We start from the raw sequence: 12,906 nt of genomic DNA on the forward strand, positions 1-12,906 counted from the left end.
GCATTCATAGAAGCATCTTATGACTTCAGTTACCTTGGGAGGCACTACTTGTTCTGGTAGCATTGGCAGAGGCGATACCGTTGGCTGCAAACTTCTGACTCTTGCTTCAGTCAGAGATTTATCTGCCGATTTTTGCTGTTAAACAGCAATGCTAAATTTACGGTGACGGTCCGTGGCCACCCTAGGGTTTGTGTGTCCGCGTGCCTTCCCCCTCCCTGCCTACTGCCTCCAGCTGCTGGATGAGGACATCCTGCCTTCTCCCCTGCCGGGGCGGTTCTCCCTTCCCCTCCTGCCAGTGACGCAGAAGGTGCGCGAATCAAGGCAGGAACTTTCTTGCCTGTGATTCTGATTTTGTCCGTGACACCCAGGGCACTCGGGGGAATCACGGTTTGTATGGAAGTCAGAGTTGAGAAGAAGGATGTAGGGTAGAGCTGTGCGGATGGTGAGGAGCTGGGCAGGGGAAGAAGCACGGGTGGTCTGGATGTGAGGGGTGCTGGAGGGTAACACAGGAATGCAAGAAGCGCCCTACGATACAGGTGAACGCAGGGGCACGGTGTTCTGGCTGTGAGTTAGTGCGGATATTAATACTTCTCATTTCTGTTCTCCACAAAGCGAGAATGTACATTTAAGCTCCTCTGCCTAGGAAGCAAGCACTTGCAATACCTTTTCACCTTACATGCCAAGGGGTATGTGCGTGTCTCTGAAAGCTGGGTACTGCAAAGTACCTGCGGGTTTGTTAGGGATAACAAGTCATAGTACAGTGTCACCACAAGAGGGGAACCTACGACCGGATTCGGTAAACTAAACGCACTTTTGGTCCGGGCTGAGGCAAGCAAACTTCTTTGATGCAAATATAATTACACCCCTACTTCAGCTGTAAACTTGGCCAACAGAATATATATGTAAAGAACCATTCCTATAGGAAAAAAATGTTTTCGCAAAAAAATCAAAAAGCTTATTTTTTTTCAAAATGTAAATGACCAAAAAGGTCGCCTTAAAGAGGAATGCATACATTCAGATTACTACTTCCTACCTTCTATTGTAACTTTTTTATACACAAATTTGAGGCATGTAATTAAAATTTCCGAGTACTTCTGAAAAGTTCTCATTATACTTATACTACCATGTGATAATTGGTCCTATACTTAATATAAGGATAATATATTTAAAAATGTAACAGCATATGGTTGCTCTTTGATTTAAATAAAATCTAATCTGAAATACTTGTGACAGTAATCAAAAATAACATGTAAAATAAATGCACAAACCTCATTTCCTTTGCTTCCAGCACTTGATTTCATTTCTTTGGGTTGCTGTGTAAAGCAAAACAGTATTTATGTGGCAAAGAAACTACAGATAGAAGTACATATAAAGCCCGTCACTTGTAACCATGATGTTCTTAGTATAATAAGGTTTTGTTTACAATATACAAATACGCTGTAATGAAGGCTCTGACACTATGCCTCGAAAAGTCTTTTCAGTGAATAGTCTTTTGATATTTTTTAAAGAAACTAAATTAATGTAACAAAGCGTTAATTAGAGTGCTTGCAAAGCGTATAATGCAAAAAAGCACTAAACACCGTCCCATCTCCTTTTGCAAAACTACACTGATGCACTGCATCTGTGGTTAAGCCAAAAAAAAAAAAAAAACCATAGGTGAGGGAGTCTAGTCAGAAAGCACGATTAACTGGGATATTAGAGAAGTTACAGAAGCATTAACCGTAGTCTCTCAAAAGACAGTTATCGCAGGCATTAATTTCAACCAGATCTAAAGCATTCAGTGATGTATTTCCCCTAGACTATGGTGGTGTGGTTTGGTTTTGGTTTTTTGTTTGGCTTGTTTTTTTTTTTTTTAACAAAGCTCAGTTTCTGAGAAGCTGTGTAATTCAGCATGATTAGTCTTTTCCTTTTCTGGCATTACTAGGATTCGCTTTGTCATTTCTGTGAAAATATATAGTCTTATTTTTTGGAATAGATAAAGTATGGAATGGGATAAAGAGGTTCTAGGATTAAACTTTCTGCATAAGGTAAAAGAAAATGAGTGTAGACTTGACAGTAATATAGTTCTTCCTGCATAGTTTTTAAAGACTCTCTTATTTCTTTACCAGAGGTGCACAACAGGAAAAAAGCAGTCAAACTTACCAAATGTCGAAATTCTACTGACAGGCTTCCATTTGCAGATTCATCCATGTTCATTGCTTTCACGTGTGTTCCACACAGAACGAATCTACGATTACTATGGAGGACATTACACTTACGTATTCAAATAATATCGTATTGGATAAATTAAGAAATCCAGTATTTTATTTTCTTACCTTACAGTTGAAACATTCCTAAAATAGAAGAGGGGCAGGGGGAGGAAACAGATTGTGGATCAGTACATGTGTAAGCCATGCTTGCACTGAGAAACTTGTCTTGAGGTGGTAGATTTTTGCCTTGTTAAAGTTAATTCGTATTACCAATACAACTGCAATTTTTAAAATAAAGAACTGAAATTTGTACTGTCCAGTTAGACTTTTGCATCTGGCCAGATGCAAGTAGTATATTTTATCTAGCTTTTTTTCTGCTATTGGAACGATATGTGGGTATCAAAGTACCAAACCCCTTAGAAAGAAGGAGTTTATGTAGCAGTCTTAATTTCAGGCAGGGGTAAAACTCTCTAAGCTCCGTAGTTACTAATTACAGCACGAGCTTTTCAAGCGCAAGCTTCATGTACTACTTGCAGCAACTGCATTGAAGGTACTGGGCCTATTAATGCGAGCAGAGGCAACTGCTATTTCAAAGCTAACTATCCCATAAATGCAATACACTTTGATTTAAAGTTTTTGTGTGATGCTACTATTTCAGACTGATGAATTTTATCTAAGTCTTGAAACAAATCTTAAATGGACTTCTTTCCTCCAATTTGAAAATATCAATTAGAAATAGCAGCTTTTTTTAAAAAAAGACAAAGAAGTCTTCCACGTTAAAAAAAAAAGAAAAGCATTACCCTGATGTTTTAACTGGGTTTTTTTGTTGTTGTTTTTGGCTTTTTTTTTCCCCTTTTTAGAGCAACTTCTAAATCAGATAGGGTAGTAATTGAAAAACCTGTGTTGTCTCTGTAAGGAGAGAGAGAATATCTTCACTTTAAAGTTTCTTACTTGTCAATAGTTGCTTTCACTCTGATCTGGTAGTTTAGCTCTGGCAATTTAATTAGCAACCTTCAAAACAGAAAAGGTAAAAGTGAACATTAGCAGAATAAATTTCTCACCAGAAAAATATTAGAGACCAGTAGCTCCACACCAAAGTATCTGAAATGATTATAATCTGAAAACAGATTAGGCATCTAGGATTATATCATGATTTACAGGGTTGTATACTCAGAAAGAGGGGCTAAGCTGTTCCCGTGGCAGCTGTTCTACCCTCCCTGCAAGTATGTGGAAAAGTTAGTATGCGTTTGAGGGAATGGCTAGAGAGGCAACAAAGAGGCAATAATTAAGAGATGGATATGTACAATCTGTGACTGCACCGTACATGTATGTGTACTTTCCTTCACGTACCCTTTCCATCCCCCAGCCCTCCATACATTCTTTTTGCTGCAAGGTGGAAGCGAGATGCGAGTTCCTCTCCCATCTTTGCTCTTTTCACAAAGTCAGGCAAGGAGCTAGTGGGAGAGAGATAGCTTGTCATTGATTCACCAGAGCCTGCCAAAATGCAGAAGTTTCTCTTTTCTACGTGCAAAAGTGGCTTGGAGTATTCTGATGTTGGCTGGTATGATGTGGATCACTATTTACTCACTTTGCAAAGTCATTAAAACAAGAATTCGGTGCATACAGAATCCTGAAGGTGCTGACTTTTGGCCACAATCTGCCTTTCCTCCTCACACTGATTTACTCTTTATTGCCACTTATTATGAGTGACAGATTCTGTGGCCTTTATATCCCCATTCCGGAAAACTCTCCCTGGAGTCAAAAGGATCTCTACCACAAGTTGGTCTGCTTTGGTTTCTACACTCTGGAACATTCTCCTAGGATAAAATGCAGTATGCAAATGAAGGAATTTATATCAGATTTCCTTTCCTTACCTTAATTTAACAGTGAACTGTATTAATGTTTTAAGAACCATTGGCCTCTGGGGATGTGTTGGCATGCAGGGCTGCCTTTCAACCACGAATGAACTGTGTGAAAAGAAGTGAAACAAATAGATTTTTAGTAATATGCATAAACAAACAGCTGTATTAGGGGCAAAAAAAGTGCTGTTATCTCTTAGAGATCTATTTCTCTACAGATGCTGAAGTGGGAGGTATGTATTCCAACACTCAGTTCTCAAAATGAGCCAGTGGTCTAACTTACAGTTGAATTGTTCCCAATAGAAATAGATATTTGGAATACATTAAAAATCAAAACAAAACAAATTCCACAGTCCTAAAATACTAGGCTGATAAAAGTCTGGAAGACCAAGACTTTTATCAGAACCGTAAAACAGAGTATGAAAATACACTGAGCCTAGCTCCAGCGAAATTAAACAATCATTTAATCTTTTTTCATTTTTTATAAAAAAACAATCGACCGTATTTTGCTTTCAGATAGTCACTTGTGGTATCTCTCTCGTGTAGCCAGTACAAAAGGCAAGAGGAATGATGATAATATTTTATATATTAATAGAATGTCTTGGTGGGGAAGAGGAAAGACAAAGAACAAATTAGTACCTGCCACTTTAAAACAAACAAACCAACCAACCAACCCCCAAACCCCCAACCTTTTCTCAGGAGTATGTACATGGCTCCTACCGAAATAAGTGCATTTTGTGTGTTCACCTAGAGTCAGAACTTGACCACAAACCCTTAACTACTACACATGAGAAGCTGCCTGGCACTTTCGGTTTCTAGGAATTTTGGTGACAGCTCTATGTACTTTTTATATTAGAAACTTGGTCTGTAAGATCCTCAGAGACTCGACTTTTTTTTTTTTTTTTCCTTCTTCTTAACAATATGGTCTCATCGTTGCCAATAAATTTGTGTCAGTTCAGGTAAAGTTATGTACATTCACAATGGCTTACGCACTTCCGGAAAAGATTGTAGAGCAGAAAGTTGACTTTTTCCAGCAGCTGAGGTCTTTGCACTGGGATAGGGTCCCCATCGTAAGTCAGTCTGGTCAACAGTTCGTCCAGTTTTTCTAGTTGCCTTCTAACTTGAAAAAGACTCTCTGCCAACAGCGTAAAACTACAGCACGACAAAAGATTAGGTTGCAATCTTTCATGTAAACAGCTGCTTAGAACATAATGGCTACTGAAGTTCTTGCTTAGGGAAATCAGAATCAGTACCGATAGGTGCTTTCTACCTTTATCCAAACTCATGTCCATTCATCTTTTGTTTACAGGAGTATATAAATACATCAGGCAAAATTTTGTACTTTATTTTCAAAGATAAATATTTTCGCAACAGGCCTCATCAACAGGAGCACAATACTGCCTGTGATAATTTAGAAGAAATATATACACAGTTCTGATGTTTTACATGCAGGACACTTGTGCCAATTTTCTCTCTTTCCTACAGCTTAGTGGTTTTGCAATACGTAGTCTTTAAAAGGATAATATTTACATAAAACGAAAAAGTTATGAAGACTGAGGAAGTGCATTTCTCAGAAATGTAAAAACAATAAGGAAAATCAAATCCAAACGCACTTGCTAACAGTTTAATAGGGTACGTGCATATAAAATCACATCTTTTAGCTATCTTTAACATCTTCATTGGAAAAAAAACACTTCAGTGGAAAAAAAAACACACAGAAAAAAATACTTTTTCTTCAAATCTAACAAGGTTCTTGGTTGTTTTCCTTCCTGTTTTCTTTTTACTTTTTACTTCACCTTCTCCAGAAGAGACGTTTGGTGGGAGAGAAATGACCAGGACATTGACATTCTTTGGCTGCATTATCTTTTTAAATATAATGCTTTCTTTTTTTATTTGCAATTACTTTTACAGTTGCCACCACAAGAGACTACTGCCATTCAATTTCTGTGTAGTTTGAAGTCTGGAGGAGTGATGTACCTAGTGAGTCAAAGCATAAAGTGGCTACCCAGCTCCTGCCTAGACAAAACTCCCACTGTCCTCAGTGACAAACTCGGTCAGCACAGTTCTTACTCAGGAAAAACTCCCGAGAGGGTATGTATCATGTCTCTGGAACAACGGTCAAACCTAAAAATGACTGACTGCCATGCTCAGGCCCAGCAGTTCACTGTAATGTTATTAATTCCGAATAGCAAACGTTGTCCACCAAAACAAATTGTGTTTTTGTTATTTACTTGCTTAGCTGCTAATGAATTTGCTGCTGTTGCAAGGTAACTGATCTAAAGAAAAGATCATTTCATGTGCAGCAGACTTCCTGTGGTTTTCAGTGGAAACACAAGCTCAAGGCAAGTTTACCAGTTCTGGAGCTGATCAAGCCCACCATGGAGAGGACCCCCAATGCAGGCAATCTGCTGCCGTCTCTTCCAGTCTAGTAGCTCTTCAGTCAGCATGTTGCTCATAAGCATATCGATTTCATGAATCACACGCCCTATTTTACTGAGCACTTCCTGTAAAATAGGAAAGGTGTCACAAACTGACCACAGGGAACAGCCACAAAATTCAGCAATTATCATAGAAGTGCTGATTACATTTCTTTCAATTACTTTGAAAGTAACCGTATTTAGCCCCTATGGCTTTAATCTCTCTAATTCAGAGGTGACTGGATTCATCACCCATTGTACTTGAAATTAATCCTGAATCTCTATGAACTCTTCCTCAGTAAAACTTCTCTTTTCGGGTGTGGGAAGGATTGTTGCATTCTTTGTGGGCATAACACCTCCAAGAATTTGACATTTACAAGTACTGTCAAGGTCAAAAAGTCCTCCTTTTGTTTTGTATCATATCCAGTGCACTGTTTTTTTTGCGTGCTTGCTTTTTTCTGTAAAAAGCACATGGACTCAAACAGATTGCCTAAATGTACTGTTTTCTCTGCCAGGAAAGAGGTGGTAGGGGAATATTTGTCATATTTGCGAGTCTCGGTTGCTGAACAGAGCAAGGTACCATTGCTTGTTTGGGATTCTTTGTTTGTTTTATTTTCTTTGCAATTATTAGATTACATTTATTTTGAATACTTTTTATTTACTTTAAAAGCTACAGATTACCAGCTAAGTTATCCATTTAGCACAGCACATAAGAGGTCCTGAGAAGTGATGCCCTCGCCTCACTTCTAAGATGTGCAGAACAATATCCTTGATTGAGCCATTACTTAATTGCCAGTTTCTTAACTGCTAGTCAAAATCACCTATGCCTACCCCAAGCCTTTTGTGAATTTTTAACTCCTGTGTTATTTGTCTGTTCTCCTGAGAGGAGAATTTAAAAAGGCACACGTATGCATTTGAGTATTTGGTGTGGGAATAAGGGGAGAAAGAAAATGAACCACGAATGACAAAATATGTCACTAACCTTTCTCTTGTAGTCTAAAGTATTGAGCATCGCCTGCAACGCCAACATTTCCTGTTTAATGAGGGCGCTGTTTTTGTCGCTCTGCTCTGCAGGGGATGAAAAAAATCCGTATAAATGCGTGTGGGTGCGTGTGCGTGTTTATAAGGGGAGGAGGGGAAAAAACCATGACCAGACTGCAGCATGAACTAGTGAAAAAATAAACTGCAGACACCAGCAGATTATGTAACAGTGCATTTCATTTGAATGGACTAGCTTTAGTACAAGTTTAAGATAAGGTTTTATGACTCTGCTCTTTAGATGTGTATGTGGAACAGGAAAAGGTAGAAAACATACAGATGATACCTAGAAATCTATAAATTTCTTATTCTTGTGCATACTCATGTGTATTATGTACATCTGGCTTGGATCAATGATAGATCTGTGCACTACTGAAATATTCGTGTGGTGTCAGCAGTTAGACTAAGGCTCTTTGGACTTGATGTGAATTACATGTCTGGCTGAGAGACTGGAGGTTAGGTATTTGAAACAGAGATAAAGTGTTCATCACCGTGGGGATTTCAGCAGCCAGGAGTACTGATCACTGGGTATTTCTCCCTCTCCGTAACTTTTTTCCTTCTCTGGATCATGCATTAGTTTCAGGCTTCACCAAGCTTGCCCCATGCTCTTTCATATGCAGCTCGTCCCCACCCTCACCTTCCCCCTCCTTTTGCTCTGCTTGCATCTTTCATGCTACCTTCAAAAAAGAAATTGGTGCCAACTGTGTCTCTGCTAAGCTCTGGATTGACATCTTCCCATTATGTTAGAGCAGATGTTTCAACAGAGGCAGACAAGTAGCTGATTGTCAGCTCAGCCACAGCAATTGCTCACACACATTGTAAGGTACTGCAAGCTGGCTGTGCTGGTGTGGAGTATTTGTTGACACAGTGAAATTTTAAGCCCTGAAAGTCATTTATGTAAGCATGTTTTATTTTGCAAGTGGGGCAGGCTTCAGTCATCTGTGTGGCCAATAATTATGATTAGCCTGGTGACTAACAACTCATTAAACCATGGCAACTCGATCTCTTCTGATTGCCTGGCCATATCCAGCCTTAAACATATAGGACTGACATGTTTAAGAACTCAGACATTTCAAGCCCAATGTCTTTGCATGTTCAAAGGGAGGTAATATGTACACATCTGAGCAGACACGAGTGGACCTCAGTTTCTTTTCTGAAAGAGATCATGCAAGGACTATTGCCATGTGCAGATCTCAACCATCATACGCTGGTCAAACATGCATTCAGAGTGCTTACCAGCTGGTTATCACCACTGTGGTCAAAAAAGAACAGAAAGCCAAGTTAGAGGCTAAAAAATCAGTTTTGCACAACTCTACTCTGGGAAATAAGAGGCTCTTCCACATCCTGCCAAGGAAGGGCCATGTCAAAGGCGAGGAAACTGAAAAATAGGTTCTTTAAATTAAGAAAATTACTACTTTTAATGCCATTATGCAGCTTATCTATAGAAAATAACTATACTTGCTCAATGAGATCCTGTTTACCCTCTTAACCCCAAAAGAGTCATTATGTTCCAAGACTATAACTTTCTAGAAACTAAAAATCCATTTCTATATTTACATGTATTATCTGCATAATGCACAAAAAACCCCCCCAAAAACCTGATACTGGGGTCTACCTGCGGAATCAGACACTTCCTAGAGAATCTAAAAATTATTACAAAAACTCTTACCTAAGCTTTGTATTGTTTTATACCTGAAGTCAAATTCCTCTTGCAAGTCTTCCAAGTATTTGACATCTTGGTCAGTCATCTTTCCCAGGGAAAAGAAAGTGAAATTATTTGGGTGTTCACAGTGACATAAAAAGGAATTTGGTTTGGAATGGACAAATGCATAATGTAGTATTTTCTTTTCCTACCATTCGAAAATCCTTCAGCAGTTCAGGGAACTCTGGTTTACTGTCTTGTAAACTTTACAAAAGACGATTGAATTATAAATGCACATTTATAACTACGGATTTATTTTACTTGTTCAGAAAGCCAACTATTGTCCTCCCTCCCACAGTCAAACTGTAGTTGATACAGCTTAACCACTTCTTGTTTACTAGTTCAGTGACGTAGTAGAAAGTAGGAATGATTACATTTAGCCTGAGCCAAATTGAAATTATTATGCCAATAATGTATTCTCTTCTTGGAACTTCAAAGCAGGGCAAGTGGATAATTTTGCATTGACTTCAATGGAAATTGGAATGGGGTATGCAAAGCCCAGAAAGGTGGAGCTAGAGACAGGAGCAGAGCTCAGAGACTTTATTTAGAGAATTACTTAAGAATTTGGGTAAAGAAATGAAACGTTTTTGCTGCTTTAGCTTTTTGCAAGGGTTTGTTTTTGTATGTACTGCAAAAAGTTTAGAAGGTGTTTTCTAGTAACCAAACAATGATAATTTAAAAAAAGACACATCAAAAGAATAAAAATAGAACTGTAGGAAATCATCTGTTTTACTTCGAAGGTCTGTTTCTGTGCTGTTCATAGGAAGGCTTGATTCTGCCAACACCTCACAAACAATCCTTTTTAGTTCCCTGAGATATGCATGTTAAGTGTCTGTGAAAATACAAAAACTCGTTTGCTAAATTAGGACACACAGAATTAGCCATTTTGGTTTCCTCTTTATTTTGGACGCTAAACTTTTAAATTATATGTTTAAGGTATGAAATTACATACACAAGGAGCTGGCTGATTTCTGTGTTCAACTTAATTACTTACTAAAAAAAAACCTTGTATCTAGAAATCATCCTCATTTTCACTGGTCTTTCAGGGAAGGCTGCGCTTCCCCACATGGGCAGAAGGAGCAGCCTGGCAGGCTGCTGGGTTGCAGCTTTGTCTGCTTTTGCTCTGCAACTCTTATCTTAGAACTTTATGCATAGATAGAGATCTAGTATCACATTCTTCTAAAGCCAGCTTTATCCTTTTAAGGGTTTCATCTCTAACCCTTCTTCCCCACGTAGGGAGACACTGATGAAAGAATGCTACTAGGACCTCTTTCTAGTATACCAAAAGTGTTGCTCTTGAACAGCATATGGATAGGTATTTCAAATATAACTTCTACATTGCAAAGCTGAAAAGTGCGGCTGGGATATCAAAAAGACCGTAGGCAATCCTGACTTGAACTGAATGGGCAGGTATTCTCTGACCGAGCTTTCAAGGTCTCTATGGGACATAGCTACAGGTCTGGCTCAGCCCAGGTCTGCACTGCAATGGCATGGGAAACTCCTGGAGAATTGTTACCATCAGCTCCCAATGTTCTTCTCCCCTCACATCTCCAAAACATGTAGTTATGTCATGTAGCCTTCAGCTTTACAAAGATCTTGGTACATGACTCAGAGGTCACGAAGGCTAGCTACTGCTGACCCAACTAAAAGAGGGGAAGTTGCAGAAATACATTTACTGAACCTCACATCTTTGAGACAGTAGGTATGTTCTTACTGCACTCAGTGGTCTGCTTGCAACTCGCATAGGGCTGAGTGTGATAGCTTTAAAATAGGTAGCTCTCACACTGAACCCAGAGCAGCCGTAAAAACCTGAGGATCCAGGTATGTCCTGTGTAGTTAGACTGGGCTGAGGTCCTCAGAACAATGGAAAATGGTTGGCGCAGCTTGTTAGCAAAAGTATTTGTGCTACCCAGCTTCAAGATAGTTCAGGTATGTCTGTATGCCGTTTATGCAGTCATGATTTTCAAACAGGACAAAAAAATACCTGAGCGCTGTTCTTGATGGCTGACACTTTGTGTTCTACATTTCGTTGTCGTTCCGAAACCACAGAGTTCTGCAAAGACTTTTCCAGCGGCCCCTGGAACACATTGAACAGATAATGGGTGGATGAGTAATAAAAACAAGTGATGGTAACTGTACTGCAAGTTCTAGCACAGAGAGGGAATTCAGAAGCTGGTCTTCAATCAGCTGGAGACTGGTGTAAACAGACAAATCTGTTTAGTTCCACAGATTTGAAAAATATGCTGCTTTAACTTTTGAAGTCCAAAAGGTGAAAGGGTGTGGGTATACTGCAAATATTAAATATCTAGTAAATTAAAGAAACTGAAACATAGATTATTAGACTTCTGAAAAAGACCCATGTCACAATACTCATATAAGAATATGTATTACATCCACAGGTGATTAAAAAGAACACATTTGACTTAAAAATTCTCTGGGTTTTAACCATGTAACAATTTCCCCAAAATAGGTTTTATATCTAATGTTAAAGTTTCTTTCTTCAAACAACATAAAAACTATCAATGCCTTTGCAACATATCAGATGGAATGTCCTTTGCATTGCATAATTAATATGAATTAATGCATTGCATAATTTAGAATATACACATCCATTTTGCAAAGAATAATCTCTTTAAAGCCTTTCCCACAGATTAAAGTCTTTGAAGATTAGCTGTGACATGGAAGTCACTTATAGCAATATTTGCAGCAGTAGAGACACTAATGAAGTACAAACATGAGTTTAAAGGGCAACATTTGGCAACCCTTAGTGCACACAAATCACTCTAGTGCAATGAGAGGACAGGATTTGGTCCTAAAAGCATGTGAGCAGATTAACATGGAGCAGATTAATGAAATGTAATTCATTACCTGTACAGGCATGCTAGCTGCGGCCAATATTCTTCTTTCTTCTCTTAAACAGTTTGAGATGATTACTGCTATATGCATGGGATTACCATGATATTTGCCCTGCAAGCACAAGTAAATACAACTTTTAAAAATTCAGAATTCAGGGTATCCCTCTGGAAATCAGAAACAATGTGCTTCAGTGTCTACATGCTACAGCTTGGTGCGGGTGGAAAAGACTCGCCTACTGTTCTCGACCTTTGTTAGTGCTGGTTCAGCCTTGCAGTGCAGCATTGCTTAGTGCCATTGTCATAAAATATTCTTAACAATGTTCTGCAGAGATTATAAAGATATAACTCCGACATGTACATCATTTGAAGATCAAATTGCTCCACTGCTAACACAGCTGTTTTGAAAGGGCTTTCCTGTCAGCCTATTCTGTGCACGATTTTATCGTGCCTTCCGTTTTCAGTAGGATGTTGCTGTTAGCATGTAGCATTTCTGCCAGCAAAAAATCGTAAGCATATCAATATGGTAACGATGGAAGTAGAAAAGCCTCCTCAGCATAAAGCAGAAGACTTACATTTTAATGTCTAGGAACAATTTTTCTCCTTCCACAAATAATGTGCCTAAGATGAAGGAAGAAGCAACTCTTGTCCCAAGCCAAAAAACCAAAAAATGTCTCTATTTTGACACCACCATAAATAAGGTGCAGAATTGCTGATGTGTGACTGAGGACTGGGCACAATTTGAACAAATACTGGCTTGTACTGTATTTATCAAATTGGAATGATTGAGTACTCTCAAGCAGCATCTTTCATGGTGATGCATTTGTTCAATGTTTCTCAATATCCTTC

General features: G+C 38.8%; 1 protein-coding gene across 3 annotated transcripts in view; it reads right to left on the minus strand.

Moving 5' to 3' along the window:
* Positions 1-12,906, minus strand: part of STAT4 (signal transducer and activator of transcription 4) — a 42,817-nt gene that overhangs the window by 12,758 nt on the left and 17,153 nt on the right. For 2 of the 3 annotated variants that reach the window (XM_087732039.1, XM_087732038.1), the window contains exons 4-14: positions 12,074-12,172; positions 11,190-11,282; positions 9,173-9,251; positions 7,448-7,533; positions 6,401-6,552; positions 5,042-5,200; positions 4,064-4,156; positions 3,141-3,200; positions 2,316-2,333; positions 2,143-2,236; positions 1,269-1,313 (exon numbers count right to left, since the gene is read on the minus strand). In XM_087732039.1, coding sequence (XP_087588165.1) covers positions 1,269-1,313; positions 2,143-2,236; positions 2,316-2,333; positions 3,141-3,200; positions 4,064-4,156; positions 5,042-5,200; positions 6,401-6,552; positions 7,448-7,533; positions 9,173-9,251; positions 11,190-11,282; positions 12,074-12,172 — 978 coding nt within the window. Of the gene's footprint in view, positions 1-1,268; positions 1,314-2,142; positions 2,237-2,315; positions 2,334-3,140; positions 3,201-4,063; positions 4,157-5,041; positions 5,201-6,400; positions 6,553-7,447; positions 7,534-8,739; positions 8,756-9,172; positions 9,252-11,189; positions 11,283-12,073; positions 12,173-12,906 lie in introns of all 3 variants that reach the window. The other variant, XM_087732040.1, reaches the window with a different exon arrangement.

Source organism: Nipponia nippon, unplaced genomic scaffold (genome assembly GCF_047370975.1).
Source record: "Nipponia nippon isolate SJK-2023a ecotype South Korea unplaced genomic scaffold, ASM4737097v1 scaffold_5, whole genome shotgun sequence".
Taxonomy (NCBI): Eukaryota; Metazoa; Chordata; class Aves; order Pelecaniformes; family Threskiornithidae; genus Nipponia; species Nipponia nippon.